Raw genomic sequence first — 17,960 nt, forward strand, 5'->3', positions numbered from 1 at the left:
AGTGGAAGGAACAACGGTATAAAATTTCTAGTCAGTCTAATAGGAATCGTGAAGTTTATGCGGCTCAACAGATCAGGGCTGTCTATGTCACCCCTGATCAAGTTGTGCATAAAAATCACACCAAGCTTTTTTCTACGGTTAACTAAGGATGGGAGGTTTACTAATAGCAGTCTACTAGAGTAAAATGGGAGTCTCACACCCGCATCCCAGTTAAGGCCCCGCAGAGCAAAGAGTAAAAAGTTTTTCTGTACTGATTCTATACGGTCCTGGTGTCCTTTGTACTGAGGGCACCATATACAGGAGCCGTATTCTAAGATCGGACGAACAAGCGAGGTATAGAGAGTCTTTGTTATATAGGGTCCGTCAAATTCCTTTGACCACCTCTTTATAAACCCAAGCACGCCCATGGCCTTATTTACCATGGTAGAAATGTGTTCAGAAAACTTAAACTTGGGGTCTAACATAACCCCAAGATCATCCACCAGGGTGATTCTCTCAAGAGAACCACCAAATAGGGTATAGGGATAGTTATTATAATCTTCCATTCTTTTCCGACGAACTGCAGAGAAGGTGTACGGTCCGTCCGGGTAGAGATCCAAGTTGCCCGGATAAGGCATACTTAGAACAGGGGCTGCCAAGTCCCTGAGCTCTCCGTTAACGACTGGGCTAGTTTTATATACCGCGCCCCAAGCCAGGCTGACTCTCGGCACGGGTTGGGATGTGGGTAGGTAGTGTATAGGGATAGAGGAGTGTGTGCTAGGAATGTCCTCTTATTCGTAGCCAACCTACCTATGTAAGTAGGTGGTTCGCTATCCGCAACCTGCGACCCGGCCGGTGGCCTCAGCTTGGCCCCCTTTGAGCCACCTCACCAGCTCATCAGACCAGATGATGATCAAGAAAATGTTAAACAAATTCCTTTTTCACCACAAATCTAATATACCCATATACTCAATTTGAGTATCGGGTGTACAAAAGTCTTTAGAGCTGTGCTAAAAATGCTAAAGTGCCTCCACGTCCAGAGGACGAGCAAAAGGAAGACCAACAAAAGCCCTGAATAAGTGTTTAGATTATACTAGAAAGCGAAAACTTTTAGATGCAACATGTTACATGTCGCATATAACGAAAGCTGTATCTAAGGCAAGTCCGGTGAGTTTTGACAGGATAAAGAATGGAATCCTCACGCCACCAATTCACAACCGCAGTCGTACTCCGCTGACGAGGCGTTGGCGTTGTTTTCAGAGTTGGGAATGTCTAAGGAGAAGTATTTAATATTGTGGTACTCGTTACGTCACCATAAAGTCTATGTTCTTTCCAAATACAAACCTATTACAGATGCCAAATTGATGGCAAGGCCGGAAGAAAAACAAGTGACGGTTGAAGGAGCAAAATTTCACATTGATCAGCAAATGGGACTCTGATGGATTTTCTGGCCAAAGTGAAGGATTTGGAAACACATACGATGGAAACTTATCACTGACATTCTTTGACACAGACATTATCGAAAGATTACGTGTCATTTTGAATATCTTAAACTGCAAAGAAAAAACGAGGGGGAACGTTGTGAGTTGCTGCGGAGATCGCAACTCTACATTTATACCCGATACTAAGTCAGTATGACTCTCCTCCGGCAGACGCCTCTAATATTAAACGACACGACAAAGAGTGCGTGCGAGAGAGACAGAAAATCAGTCTGAGCGTGACGTCGAGCGCTGCGTAGCCACTGAAAATTGATTTGTTGCTTTTGGCTTTAGAAATGATCTGATCCAGATTCAGCAACCGGATAGATATGGTCGTTATCTATAATTCTGCGTTTTTAGTTTTCTCGAATCTGCAATATTGTGGATGCAACAGATTTTCGTTCTTTGTGTGGACGGAAGGGGGTGGGGCGAAATTTTGGGATATACGTTTTATAGTGAGATCTAACAGAAATGCGGATACTAAATTTGGTTACTCTAGCGTTAATAGTCTCTGAGATTTGTGGATGCCCCAGATTTTCGTCCTTTGCGGGGGCGGAAGGGGGTGTGGCGAAATTTTGAGACCAAACGGTCAAGGTCCGATATCACAGGAGTGTGGATACCAAATTTGGTTGCTCTGGCTCTAATAGGTTCTGAAATCCTTGAACTCACATTTTGCAATTGGCAAAACCGACCATGAAACCTGTGTGTTAGAGAGAGACAGAGCGAGAAAGAATGAAACTGTTTTCTTGATGCTGGCTATAATAATAATACGATCCAATTTACATTCTGCAGTCTAAAAGATATGGTAATTTTCTACGATTCTGCGTTTTTGGTTTTCTTGTATCTTTAAAATTATGGATGCCACAGATTTCGCCCTTTGTGGGGGCGGAAGTGGGTGGAGCGAAGTTTTGAAATATTCTCGTAACAGTGACATATATATATGTATATACATATACATATCACAAAAGTCGGGATATAAAATGTCGTTACTCTAGCTCTTATAGTCTTTGAGCACTAGGCGCTGATAGGAACGGACAGACGGACGGACGGACAGACGGACAGACAGACAGGTCTCAATCGACTCGGCTATTGATGCTGATCAAGAATATATATACTTTATGGGGTCGGAAACGATTCCTTCTGGACGTTACACACATCCACTGTTACCACAAATCTAATATACCCCAATACTCATTTTGAGTATCGGGTACAATAAATACCCGCAAGAGATGTCAGAGAAAGCCTAGGAAACGAGGAACAAACCAAGATCTTTTAAACAAGCCTCTTCAGATCCATATATTTCATCCATAGATACATGAAATCACAAAATAAGTCGGCAAGCATTTATTCTTCAGAAATGTTAAATTTATTAGATATTTCTGCCATTAAACAGAAAGTAAAGGAGAATTTGTGATGGACCTATTTCAGGCTGAGGTAGGCTCAGTCACGTCCAGGGGTCAATCCACAAGAAATTTGTAGAAGTAGATGGAACTTTAAGGGTGGCGTCGGGGGTGGCCTATCGTAGAGGGGGTGGATCGGGGCTAGAGTGGGGCTACAGTGGGCGTCGCTCGTTGTGTTTACAAAACGGCGTGCGTGGACTCGGAGTTTGGTAGTGTCGGTGCCTCGGCTAGTTGGAATGAACTTACGCAATTGGATATTACTCTGATAATTTGACACTTTATTATAAATCTTAGCACTTTAAATTAGCTTAGTTTGACTGATCGCCGGTGTTTCCCGTAGGTTCCTGGTACAACGTCTGTACTCTGAGCCAGGTTTCTGCGCAAGTTTTTTCCTGGTTCTGGTCGTCGTCTTTTTATACGCCCGTATTGCTGAGTCTGCGGGTTCGAAAGTGCACTTCCACGTCGGGGTGCACCTCGCCGTTTTTGGTGACCGTAGCAGACTTTCGCGGTGTCATCTTTCCGAAGTCGATGAACCCGGAAGACTGCACTTGGCCGATGGCTTGGCCTGAAGTGGGGGAAGTCCGCGTGACCTGATGTCTTTGGTCAGCGTTATGGAGTCGGCGCGTGTTGATCGGTGGCTACGTGTGGTAAATAATGTATGCGGGGTGTTGTGTGAGATGTTGTAATTTAGCGGAGTTTTATGCTTATAATATGTCGGGGGAAGGATTGTATCGAACCCTTTTAGGTTCGTTACAAATTTTACAGAAACAAAATTCAGCCAACTTTCAAAACAAACAACAATTTTTTTTTTAATTACAACTTTTTTTTAATTACGTTAAGTTGAAAATTAAATAAGAAATAATATTTTTTAGTAAAACTTACCATTAAAAGTACTTTATCGATCTAGAAAAACAAAAAGTAGCATAGTTTACTTAAGAATATTTTTCTTTCAAATGCAGTTTGTTTCATGAAGATATATTTAGTTAAAAATTTATTAATTTAGCAAGCTAAAACGGCGAAATGTCCCACTGTGCGTCGTGCGTCGTCGACATTCGCGTCGTGCGAATGTCGAATGAGACAGACGATATGGTGGGATCGGGCCGGCAGTGGCCCAGCGCATGACCAAATAAGGTCATGGGATCACGCCACTGGCGCGGTGCCGTAACGAAGGTCGTGTAAACCGCGAGACCAGCCTATGGAAAGTTACCGACGCCGAGTGGAGGTCCCGTTAAGGCGGGGCTTTAAAAGGAGGCTGGCGGCGGCTGCGTGGGATCTTTCGCGTGTGAGTGCAAAATCGGTCTATACGCCTATCGGTGAGGATTGACGTGATACCGTTACAAAAAGTGAAGGGAAGTGTATAAACGGAGAACAGAGAATCAGGCGCCGCATGCCCTCCAGAGTGAGTCCTAATTGAGTGGTGATCCACATCCACATGCGGAAAGCAATAGCGATGGGAGAGACTTGGCGTCCGTATTAGAGTGGCGCCCCAAAGTATACGCTGAGGTCAAATTGATCCTGATCAACAGCACTAACCCAGCGACAGCCCCGATTGTGGTGGAAGACCATAGTTAAGACTATATATTGTCTTATCTAGTACTAAGCCCTAGCATAACTTATAATAAAGAAAATACACGTACATATAAGTTAACAAATGTTAACCAAATAGGCCACTGTGCGGAGCGATTTCTGCAAGATCGCAGAGTAGGCAGATTCGCTGACCGTGGGAGCGCAGCCGCCGAGACCGCCGGATGCCAGCCTGCATCGGACATCAGGCACGAGGCGCAATGTCAGCGTTTCTGCGGAACTGCGACGGGCCCGGGTAGCTTAAGTTTAGTTTATTATTGATCCGCCGAGTGGCCACAATATACTTGGTGTTAGCCTTGAGGTTTATAATAACTCATATCGTAGCTATTATTTAGCCATATTATTATAAATAACCTGAAAACTTATTATTACTGGCGCCCAACGAGAGTGAACCGCCCTCGGGATATAACTAGTATTGAGTTAAAGAAATTAAAGAAAAAAGAAGTGGGAACGAAAAATCTGAAACTAAGGAGTGCGGAGACAACGCCGACAAAAAAGTTAAAGAAAGCAAAATATTTAAAACTTAAAATATTTGAGTGCGGAGTGCCCGCTCAAAAAGTAGCACAAGAAATTTGTTACACCAGAGCAGACGGCTTTGAGCAGCGGCGACGATAGACAGGAAGAAACATATGAGACGGCCTGCTGGATAACCACTACAGTTTAAGAAGATACAACCAGATAAACACCAAATAGCACTAGGCGCTGATAGGGACGGACAGACAGACAGGGCTCAATCGACTCGGCTATTGATGCTGATCAAGAATATATATACTTTATGGGGTCAAAAACGATTCCTTCTGGACGTTACACACATCCACTTTTACCACAAATCTAATACACCCCAATACTCATTTTGAGTATCGGGTATAAAAAATAAAACGAAGAAACTGAGTTAGCTAATAAAAACTGTTTACATCCAAAATCATTCAGCCGAAATTCGAAATTTTATTTTTACACTCGCCATATGATTACATTGTTGTCGGCGGGCAACATCTCAGATCTCTCATAAAGGAAACCAAATTTGACGGCAGTCTAGGTGAAAAACTAACCTACGACAAAGATTTAGCACATTAAAAAGCGGTAAAAAAAAAACCCGCACATGTGTATTCATCATAACAATAACGATTTATTAGAACTTTTAGACAATGTTAGCCTAAATTTTGAACGCGGCCCGGGGAAACGAGCAGGAATAATGGACGCTGCTCAACTCCAAGCCATTGCGTCCGCGGCGGTCGGCTCTGCACTGGAGGTACAAAAGGCTGAATTTGAACAGCGTTTACAGATGGTAACCAGCCAGCTGCAGGCAGCGATAATTACGGCACCCGAGGCCAAGGCCTTCGAGCCGATTACTTTAGATAGAGCGGTGGTCTATGAGGAAGCTCTGGAAGCGGTGAAAACACTTCCAGAGTTCCACGGTACCCAGGAGCAGTACGTTTCCTGGCGCCAAGCGGCAAAGGCTGCTTAGCTGACTTAGCTGACCCCGCTGACTCGCTCTTAGCATTGTTCAAGCCGGTGTGGATCGCCTGGATCGATTGATGATCGCCTCGATTTCACGTATTCGGACAAACGTCCCCTGCACCTGCTAGAACAGGAACTCGCCCCGCTCGGACAGGGCGGCTTGTCCATCGTACAGTTTTATGAAGAGGTTGAGAAAAAACTTACCCTTCTTACAAAAAAAACAATTATGTCACAAGAGGCCACACAGGCACAGCATCTTAACGAAAAACATAGGGCTGACGCCCTCCGTGTCTTTATCACAGGCCTCAGACGGACGTACGGTCACCAACAGAGGGCATTCAAGAGACCGGCTGGATCCCAGAGATTCTCTGACCAGCGCAGGCAGAGGGTTAATCACCTCACTCAGGAAGACCCAGACCAATACGAACAACAGTATGAGCAGCTAGCACAGGAGGCAGTGGCTGAGATTGACGAGGAAAATAGCGCAGGGTACGATAGTGATACGGTCAATTTTTTAGAGGAGGGTCCCTGCTCCCGTTCATCACACGAACAGTAGCGTGGAGAACATTAAATTTCCTGATAGACACCGGGGCTGCGAAGAACTACATCAAACCGCTAAGAGAACTTCATCGAATTTTTCCGGTGGAGGCCCCATTCATCGTGAAATCACTGCACGGCTTTAATAAAGACGAGCAAAAGTGCTTCCTTACATTTCTCGGCATAAAAAGCCTGTTTTTCATCTTGTCAGAATTTTTAACCTTCGATGGCATCATAGGGCTTCACACATTAACTGAAGCTGGCGCCAATATTAACCTGGGGACAAAAAGACTTCACTTCGGAAATGAATCTGAAAAGATCCTGTTCCACGAGTGCCCCAGCGTCAATTTCTCAAAATGATGGCCAGTCGCTTAAAGGCCTTTGCAGATCCAAACGAAATGCTGCCCTTTAACACGGCTATAGATGCCACGATCAGAACCGAAGATGAAGAGCCAATTTACTCAAAAGTGTACCCTTTCCCAGATAGTCGTAGGTTAGTCATAGGTTCCGCAAGCTAAATACAATAACCATGCCAGGCAAATACCCGATGCCTAGTATCTCCATGATACTTTCGAATTTGGGAAAGGCCAGATATTTTACAACCCTCGATCTAAAATCGGGGTACCACCAAATCACGCTAGCTGAACGCGATCGTGAGAAGGCCTCATTTTCGGTAAACGGAGGTAAATATGAATTTTGCCGTCTGCCATTTCGCCTAAAGAGTGCTTCGAGCGTTTTCCAGCGGTCCATCGATGATGTGTTGCGGGAGCATATCAATAAGATATGCTACGTGTACGTCGATGACGTCATCGTATTTTCGAAGAGCGAGGCAGAGCATGTCAAGGACATTGACACTGTACTCAGCAGCCTCCATGACGCAAACATGAGGGTGTCAAAATAGAAATCCCAATTCTTCAAAGAAAAGGTTGAATTTCTAGAATTCGTCGTGTCAACCGAAGGCAACAGAACGAGCCCTGATAAGGTTAAGGCCATTCAAAAATTTAGACAACCATCCACCCTTGGTTTAGCCAGTGCTTTATAAGGGACTGTGCTGAAATAGCAAGACCTATCACCAGCATTTTAAAGGGAGAAAATCGTAGGGTCAGCAAACAGCGATCAAAATCCATTCCTGTTCACTTTGACGAGTTACAAAAACAGGCCTTTGACAAGCTGAGGAACATTTTGGCGTCGGAAGACGTTATTATCCACTACCCAGACTTTAACCAGCCGTTTGACCTAACCACTGATGCCTCATCCAGTGGCATTGCGGTGGTGCTGTCGCAAAAGAACAGGCCGATAACGATGATATCTAGGACCCTGAAAGACAGAGAAGTGAATTACGCGACCAATGAACGAGAGTTGTTGGCCATAGTTTGGACACTAGATACACTTCGCCATTACATATAAGGAAAGAGCGACATAAACATCTATACAGACCATCAGCAGCTGATTTTTGCAGTTTCCGACAGGAATCCCAACTCAAAAGTAAATCGCTGGAAAGCGCGGATTGATGAGAGTGGCACAAAGGTCTTCTACAAGCCAGGCAGGGACAATCATGTAGCAGACGCACTGTCGCGAAAAAGCATTAATGTTTTAGAGAGCCGGAGTCGGTCAGATGCAGCTACAATCCACAGTGAGGCCTCGCTTACTTCTGTAATCGAAGCTGTTGACAAACCGTTGAACAGCTTCAGGAACCAAATAATTCTGGAAGAATCAAGTACCCCTTCAAAGCAGCATCGCATCTCTTCTCCGAAAAATCACGTCACAAAATTGACTCCATCAAGGAAGTAGTACAGCCTGGGGTCGTTAATTCCATACACTGCACCCTGCCAATACTGGCGTTTCTGCAAAATGACCTGGTTAAAGCCTGCCCGGACACAATATTCCGGTACTGCAAGACCTTGGTGACGGGCATCACCAATGACGGAGAGCGAAGGGAAATAGTAGTCACCGAACACAATCGGGCGCACAGAGCAGCCCAGGAAAACGTGATGCGGCAGAAGTAGTAACAAACTGCAGGATATGTCAAAAGGCAAAATACGATAGACACCCTAGGAAGCAGGAATTAGAAGTAACACCAATACCAGCAAGGGTAGGCCAATTGATTCACATTGACATATTCTCCACCACAGGAAAAAACTTTCTCACTGCGGTCGACAAGTTCTCAAAATTTGCAATTACACAGCAAGTGGCTTCGCGCACGATCACTGACGTAAAGATACCGAGCCTGCAGTTGGTAAACATATTCCCAAACATCAGAACCATTTATTGTGACAATGAGGTAGCCTTTAAGTCAGAGACTATTTGGTCTTTGTTAAAGAACCAGTTCGACATTGATGTGGCAAATGCCCCCCCGCTACACAGCACATCAAACGAACAGGTGGAACGCTTCCACAGCACCCTACTAGAAATTGCCAGATGCTTAAAACTTCAACGCCAAGTCGATGTTACGGTTGAGCAAGATATTCTTGCGACTATTGAGTACAACCGGACAGTCCACTCGGTCACGAACAGAACAACCACATCTTGATGTGGTTCTGCTGTGACCTTGGGGAGGAAATAATGTTGAGGTTAATGAAGGCGCAATAAGAACAGCTTGATAGGAACAACCCAGGCAGGAAAAACAGGACGTTCGACGTGGGAGAGAAAGTCCTAGTAAAAACAAATAGGAGGTTAGGAAACAAACTAACTAAAACTCTCGAGGCAAAGGTAGAAGCAGATTTGGGGACCACTGTTATTAGAAGGAGGTTGGTCCACAAAGACAATTTGAGGTAGATAAGGAGTTAACTTTTTTTAAGTTATAGTTAATAAGTTTTTGTATTTTTTCAATTTTACTAGGCCCCTCAACAAGTATTTTTAGCCTCCTTTTAATCATAACAATAGTAAAATAACCGAAAACTCGAAAACCCAGGCACAGATTAATGCCCTCACTGCAACCGTCAACCAATTGTTGAAGGTTAGCAGGAAGAAAGAAATATAATTCTGACGCTTGAATTACAAAACATTATGATAGCCACCACTTTGGCGAAAATAAACGAGGGGGAACGTTGTGAATTGCTGCGGAGACCGCAACTCTACATTTATACCCGATACTTAGTCAGTATGGCTCTCCTCCGGCAGACGCCGCTAATATTAAACGACACGACAAAGAATGCGTGCGAGATAGACAGAAAATCAGTCTGAGCGTGACGTCGGGCGCTGCGTAGCCACTGCAAATTGATTTGTTCCTTCTGGCTAAAAAATGATCCGATCTGATCCAGATTCAGCAATCTGATAGATATTGTCATTATCTATGATTCTGCGTTTTTAGTTTTCTGGCATCCTCAATATTGTGGATGCAACAGATTTTCGTTCTTTGTGTGGATGGAAGGGGTCGGGGCGAAATTTTGGGATATACGTTTCATAGTGAGATCTAACAGAAGTGCGGATACCAAATTTGGTTACTCTAGCCTTAATAGTCTCTGAGTTTTGTGGATGCCCCAGATTTTCGTCCTTTGCGGGGGCGGAAGGGGGTGTGGCGAAATTTGGACACGAAACGGTCAAGGTCCGATATCACAGGAGTGTGGATACCAAATTTGGTTGCTCTGGCTCTTATAGGTTCTGAGATCCTTGAACGCATATTTTGCAATTGGCAAAACCGACCATGAAACCTGTGTGTTAGAGAGAGACAGAGCGAGAAAGAATGAAATTGTTTTCTTGATTCTGGCTATAATAATTATACGATCTGGTTCACATTTTGCACTCTAGAAGATATAGTCATCTTCTACGGCTCTGCGTTTTTAGTTTTCTCGTATCGTCGAAATTGTGGATGCCACAGATTTTCGCCCTTTGTGGGGGCGGAAGTTGGCGGGGCGAAGTTTTGAAATATTTTTGTAGCAGTGACATATCACAGAAGTCCGGATGTAAAATGTCGGTTCTCTAGCTCTTATAGTCTTGGGCACTAGGCGCTGATAGGGACGGACAGACGGACAGACGGACGGACAGACAGACAGGGCTCAATCGACTCGGCTATTGATGCTGATCAAAAATATATATATATATATGGGGTCGGAAACGATTCCTTCTGGACGTTACACACATCCACTGTTACCACAAATCTAATATACCCCAATACTCATTTTGAGTATCGGGTATAATAATCTTGTTTAATAATAAATCAAAAATCGAAATATCTGCTCTTATCTTTTAGGGGGGCTGGTGGTGGAAGTCCTGTGGCCGTGGATTAAATGGACTATACCTTCATGATCCCCAAGACCTAACTGCTCGTCAGGGAATTGTCTGGTTTCGTTGGAGAGGCTGGGATTACACACTAAAAAAGGCCACGATGATGATTCGTCCCCGGGCACCGCAACCACAGTCAATGCTGGTAACCTCTGTTTAGTTAATTGAAGAACATATTCTCCAATTTTGTTGTTGTGTTAAAAACATTTTAACTTATTTTTAAATCTTTACTGTAGATTAATTAATTGAAATAATTTATCTGTTAGATAATTTTCATATGTACAGCTCATATTCTAAATTGAACATTTACTATCATAGAACATTCTAGCTAGTTAGAAAAGGAAATTTATACAAATACATATTATACAATATAATAACCATTCCAGCACAAATCTAAGGAAGAAAATATAGAAAAATAAATACAAATAGCTTAAAAGCTTAAAAGAAATAAAATATTTTTTAACTAACAGCATCTTCAAGTACCAATCAACCCAACGATTGGCCCCCAATCGTCGAAGTATATGAGGGCATCGACAATGGCCCGGACCGCCGAATTACGGGAACGAACCTGGTGACTTTTGATCAGGTCGCCTACATCAATGGTTCTACGCACACCAACTTCAATGGCGTGCCGAAAAGCCTCCCAGGTGTGGCAGCGGCCACGAGAATCAACGCCACCAGGCACCAAACTCTGCTGAGCGTGCCATACCTCTACAAACTCAGCGAGGAAAATTTGGAACGCATCGCTGAAGTTCAGACGGGCCTTGTCACTGGGCCCGTGATAGCCGTAGCCGTAGGCGTACCCATATGCGCCATCATAGCCGGAATCTTCTGGCAACTGCGGCGCAAGCAGCGGAAGGAAACAGGCGACGCCATCCAGCAGGTGCTAAAGAACTTGAGCTTGACCGAGGACGGCCACGGGAGTAGTTAACAAATGTTAACCAAATTGGCCACTCGGCGGAGCGATGTCTGCAAGATCGCTGAGTAGGCAGATTCGCTGACCGTGGGAGCGCGGCCGCCGAGACCGCCGGATGCCAGCCTGCATCGGACACCAGGCACGAGGGGCAATGTCAGCGTTTCTGCGGAACTGCGACGGGCCCGGGTACCTTAAGTTTAGTTTATTATTGATCCGCCGAGTGGCCACAATATACTTGGTGTTAGCCTTGTGGTTTATAATAACTCATAATTACGAATAAAGTGTTCACCATATTATTCTAAATAACCTTAAAACTTATTATTACTTATATATACCGAAGAAAGAGTTGTTGTTATATGTCGTTGGGGCTCGCCGGCCACTGAGCGATCCCTGCTAACTCAAGCGGCCAAAAAGGTTAGTTTTTTGTTTTTTTTTTGGTTTGACGCCTGATCACTTACGCGAATTTTTCCGTGTACGAAAAAGTTTGATACCGCTATTTATATATTTGGCCATTGATATGCAATGCGACACCACCAGAAGGCTGTTACGCACGGATCCCAAGCAGGAACTCAGCCCCCCTCCCGCCCAGCCGATAGAGGGGCACTGCCGAATGACGCGTGACGCATTAACCGCACCGATCGCGAACATTCAGGAAAGATAGATGTTAGACTAATTTTCGAGGAAAAATAAAACTTAAAGAACTAAGCATGCATTCAAAATAAAAATACAATTACTAATTACGATAAAGGCATATGAGTATTAGTAATTTAAGAAGTAAGGAGGTAATTTGTGGTGAATACAATATGCTAGAGGGAATTATAATCCGAGCATAAGATCCTAAACGGTTCATGAAACTAATAATTTGATCTACAAAACGGATGGGACACCGGAGTATAGTTTCTAGTGGATCTAATAGGAATCATGAGGTCTATGCGGCTTAAAAAATCAGGGCTATCTACGTCACCCTTGATCAAGTTGTTTATAAAAATCACACAAAGCATTTTCCTATGACTAACTAAGGATGGAAGGTCTATTTAAAGCAACCTACTAGGGTAAGATGGCAGTCTCACATCCGCTTCCCAGCTAAGGCTGGGCAAAACAAAGTGTAAAAAGTTTTTCTGTACTAAAACGGTGTACTTTGTACTGGGGGCCGCAAACAGAAAAGTCATATTTTAAGATAGGATCATTAACCAGTAATTTACCCAAGTAATTTAATTTATCCGCATAGGGTGTAAGGAGCCGATCGGATTGCAAGCGAGAGTGATGTGAAATGTCCTAGTACTGGATGATTACCGAATTGAATGATTTACTGAAATCGGGGTATATGTTATTATTTTTTATTTTAATTTTGATTCTAAACCCATGCCCAAGAGGGCAATCCTTCTCAGAATTCGTCGTGAATTATGATTTATTTTTATTATGATTTTTAAATAACTTATGGGGTACGAACTTAAGCTTAAAAGAATTTTAAATGTCTCTGTTCTGTAAGACTAAAAGGTAAAAACAGTTTTCCGTTATAAAAGCTATATTTTGTTTAAGAAAAAGAAGTGAAAATAGAGATGGAAGTTAGTTAGTTAGCTTGCAGTTGTGAGTACGCATAGACGCAACCGATTTCTGAGCTCAAAACATGTTTGTTAAAACATCTTTTTGATTTTTTGGATGACAAAATATGTTAATTACATTCGCTTAACTCCTCTTTAATATTTTCAATATAAAATAGCTGCTTAATTTCGCAAAAGTATTTTTGATCCCCCACCCCAATTTCATACAAATTTGAGGCAGATCTCAAGAATTGTTGGCAAATCGCTTGCTCGCTAAATAACTTATGGGGTACGAACTTAAGCTTAAAAGAATTTTAAATGTCTCTGTTCTGTAAGACTAAAAGGTAAAAACAGTTTTCCGTTATAAAAGCTATATTTTGTTTAAGAAAAAGAAGTGAAAATAGAGATGGAAGTTAGGACGAAGTTGGCATTGGAGAAGTGAAGTGGAAGGTGAAAATAAAGATAAACGAGATTAATAGTGAGTGGGTTGAGCGCTTGTACAAATATAACGAGGGGAACGTTGTGAGTTGCTGCGGAGACCGCAACTCTACATTTATACTCGATACTTAGTCAGTGTGGCTCTCCTCCGGCAGACGCCGCTAATATTAAACGACACGACAAAGAGTGCGTGCGAGAGAGACACAAAATCAGTCTGAGCGTGACGTCGCGACGTCGCGCGCTGCGTAGCCACTGCAAATTGATTTGTTGCTCTTGGCTACAAAAATGATCCGAACTGATCCAGATTCAGCAATCCGGATAGATATGGTCATTCTCTATTATTCTGCGTTTTTAGTTTTCTCGAATGTGCAATATTGTGGATGCAACAGATTTTCGTCCTTTGTGGGGGCGGAAGGGGGTGGGGCGAAATTTTGGGATATTCGTTTAATAGTGAGATCTAACAGAAGTGCGGATACCAAATTTGGTTACTCTAGCCTTAATAGTCTTTGAGATTTGTGGATGCCCCAGATTTTCGTCCTTTGCGGGGGTGGAAGGGGGTGTGGCGAAATTCTGCCACAAACCTGTCAAGGTCCGATATCACAGGAGTGTGGATACCAAATTTGGTTGCTCTGGCTCTTATAGGTTCTGAGATCCTTGAACTCATATTTTGCAATTGTCAAAACCGACCATGAAACCTGTGTGTTAGAGAGAGACAGAGCGATTAAGAATGAAATTGTTTTCCTGATTCTGGCTATAATAATTATACGATCTGGTTGAGATTGCACTCTAGCAGATATAGTCATCCTCTACGATTCTGCGTTTTTGGTTTTCTCGTATCTTCGTATATTGGATGCCACAGATTTTCGCCCTTTGTGGGGGCGGAAGTTGGCGGGGCGAAGTTTTGAAATATTTTTGTAGCAGTGACATATCACAGAAGTCCGGATGTAAAATGTCGGTTCTCTAGCTCTTATAGTCTTGGGCACTAGGCGCTGATAGGGACGGACAGACGGACAGACGGACGGACAGACAGACAGGGCTCAATCGACTCGGCTATTGATGCTGATCAAGAATATATATACTTTATGGGGTCGGAAACGATTCCTTCTGGACGTTACACACATCCACTGTTACCACAAATCTAATATACCCCAATACTCATTTTGAGTATCGGGTATAATAATCTTGTTTAATAATAAATCAAAAATCGAAATATCTGCTCTTATCTTTTAGGGGGGCTGGTGGTGGAAGTCCTGTGGCCGTGGATTAAATGGACTATACCTTCATGATCCCCAAGACCTAACTGCTCGTCAGGGAATTGTCTGGTTTCGTTGGAGAGGCTGGGATTACACACTAAAAAAGGCCACGATGATGATTCGTCCCCGGGCACCGCAACCACAGTCAATGCTGGTAACCTCTGTTTAGTTAATTGAAGAACATATTCTCCAGTTTTGTTGTTGTGTTAAAAACATTTTAACTTATTTTTAAATCTTAACTGTAGATTAATAAATTTAAATAATTTATCTGTTTCATATGTACAGCTCATATTCTAAATTGAACATTTACTATCATAGAACATTCTAGCTAGTTAGAAAAGGAAATTTATACAAATACATATTATACAATATAATAACCATTCCAGCACAAATCTAAGGAAGAAAATATAGAAAAATAAATACAAATAGCTTAAAAGCTTAAAAGAAATAAAATATTTTTTAACTAACAGCAGCTTCAAGTACCAATCAACCCAACGATTGGCCCCCAATCGTCGAAGTATATGAGGGCATCGACAATGGCCCGGACCGCCGAATTACGGGAACGAACCTGGTGACTTTTGATCAGGTCGCCTACATCAATGGTTCTACGCACACCAACTTCAATGGCGTGCCGAAAAGCCTCCCAGGTGTGGCAGCGGCCACGAGAATCAACGCCACCAGGCACCAAACTCTGCTGAGCGTGCCATACCTCTACAAACTCAGCGAGGAAAATTTGGAACGCATCGCTGAAGTTCAGACGGGCCTTGTCACTGGGCCCGTGATAGCCGTAGCCGTAGGCGTACCCATATGCGCCATCATAGCCGGAATCTTCTGGCAACTGCGGCGCAAGCAGCGGAAGGAAACAGGCGACGCCATCCAGCAGGTGCTAAAGAACTTGAGCTTGACCGAGGACGGCCACGGGAGTAGTTAACAAATGTTAACCAAATTGGCCACTCGGCGGAGCGATGTCTGCAAGATCGCTGAGTAGGCAGATTCGCTGACCGTGGGAGCGCGGCCGCCGAGACCGCCGGATGCCAGCCTGCATCGGACACCAGGCACGAGGGGCAATGTCAGCGTTTCTGCGGAACTGCGACGGGCCCGGGTACCTTAAGTTTAGTTTATTATTGATCCGCCGAGTGGCCACAATATACTTGGTGTTAGCCTTGTGGTTTATAATAACTCATAATTACGAATAAAGTGTTCACCATATTATTCTAAATAACCTTAAAACTTATTATTACTTATATATACCGAAGAAAGAGTTGTTGTTATATGTCGTTGGGGCTCGCCGGCCACTGAGCGATCCCTGCTAACTCAAGCGGCCAAAAAGGTTAGTTTTTTGTTTTTTTTTTGGTTTGACGCCTGATCACTTACGCGAATTTTTCCGTGTACGAAAAAGTTTGATACCGCTATTTATATATTTGGCCATTGATATGCAATGCGACACCACCAGAAGGCTGTTACGCACGGATCCCAAGCAGGAACTCAGCCCCCTCCCGCCCAGCCGATAGAGGGGCACTGCCGAATGACGCGTGACGCATTAACCGCACCGATCGCGAACATTCAGGAAAGATAGATGTTAGACTAATTTTCGAGGAAAAATAAAACTTAAAGAACTAAGCATGCATTCAAAATAAAAATACAATTACTAATTACGATAAAGGCATATGAGTATTAGTAATTTAAGAAGTAAGGAGGTAATTTGTGGTGAATACAATATGCTAGAGGGAATTATAATCCGAGCATAAGATCCTAAACGGTTCATGAAACTAATAATTTGATCTACAAAACGGATGGGACACCGGAGTATAGTTTCTAGTGGATCTAATAGGAATCATGAGGTCTATGCGGCTTAAAAAATCAGGGCTATCTACGTCACCCTTGATCAAGTTGTTTATAAAAATCACACAAAGCATTTTCCTATGACTAACTAAGGATGGAAGGTCTATTTAAAGCAACCTACTAGGGTAAGATGGCAGTCTCACATCCGCTTCCCAGCTAAGGCTGGGCAAAACAAAGTGTAAAAAGTTTTTCTGTACTAAAACGGTGTACTTTGTACTGGGGGCCGCAAACAGAAAAGTCATATTTTAAGATAGGATCATTAACCAGTAATTTACCCAAGTAATTTAATTTATCCGCATAGGGTGTAAGGAGCCGATCGGATTGCAAGCGAGAGTGATGTGAAATGTCCTAGTACTGGATGATTACCGAATTGAATGATTTACTGAAATCGGGGTATATGTTATTATTTTTTATTTTAATTTTGATTCTAAACCCATGCCCAAGAGGGCAATCCTTCTCAGAATTCGTCGTGAATTATGATTTATTTTTATTATGATTTGTAAATAACTTATGGGGTACGAACTTAAGCTTAAAAGAATTTTAAATGTCTCTGTTCTGTAAGACTAAAAGGTAAAAACAGTTTTCCGTTATAAAAGCTATATTATGTTTAAGAAAAAGAAGTGAAAATAGAGATGGAAGTTAGTTAGTTAGCTTGCAGTTGTGAGTACGCATAGACGCAACCGATTTCTGAGCTCAAAACATGTTTGTTAAAACATCTTTTTGATTTTTTGGATGACAAAATATGTTAATTACATTCGCTTAACTCCTCTTTAATATTTTCAATATAAAATAGCTGCTTAATTTCGCAAAAGTATTTTTGATCCCCCACCCCAATTTCATACAAATTTGAGGCAGATCTCAAGAATTGTTGGCAAATCGCTTGCTCGCTAAATAACTTATGGGGTACGAACTTAAGCTTAAAAGAATTTTAAATGTCTCTGTTCTGTAAGACTAAAAGGTAAAAACAGTTTTCCGTTATAAAAGCTATATTTTGTTTAAGAAAAAGAAGTGAAAATAGAGATGGAAGTTAGGACGAAGTTGGCATTGGAGAAGGGAAGTGGAAGGTGAAAATAAAGATAAACGAGATTAATAGTGAGTGGGTTGAGCGCTTGTACAAATATAACGAGGGGGAACGTTGTGAGTTGCTGCGGAGACCGCAACTCTACATTTATACTCGATACTTAGTCAGTGTGGCTCTCCTCCGGCAGACGCCGCTAAGATTAAACGACACGACAAAGAGTGCGTGCGAGAGAGACACAAAATCAGTCTGAGCGTGACGTCGCGACGTCGCGCGCTGCGTAGCCAGTGCAAAT

At 42.9% G+C, this 17,960-nt stretch overlaps 1 protein-coding gene across 4 annotated transcripts in view; it reads left to right on the forward strand.

Annotated features, from left to right (window-relative positions):
* The window catches only part of LOC117188472 (techylectin-5B-like), a 136,521-nt gene extending 125,477 nt beyond the window's left edge, over positions 1–11,044 (forward strand). For all 4 annotated transcript variants that reach the window (XM_033392385.1, XM_033392387.1, XM_033392386.1 and 1 more), the window contains one exon: positions 10,626–11,044. In XM_033392385.1, the coding sequence (XP_033248276.1) occupies positions 10,626–10,817 (192 nt within the window). In that variant the 3' untranslated portion in view covers positions 10,818–11,044. The remainder of the gene's footprint in view (positions 1–10,625) is intronic.
* The last annotated feature ends 6,916 nt before the right edge of the window (positions 11,045–17,960 follow it).

The sequence above is a fragment of the Drosophila miranda genome, chromosome 3, assembly GCF_003369915.1.
Source record: "Drosophila miranda strain MSH22 chromosome 3, D.miranda_PacBio2.1, whole genome shotgun sequence".
Taxonomy (NCBI): domain Eukaryota; kingdom Metazoa; phylum Arthropoda; class Insecta; order Diptera; family Drosophilidae; genus Drosophila; species Drosophila miranda.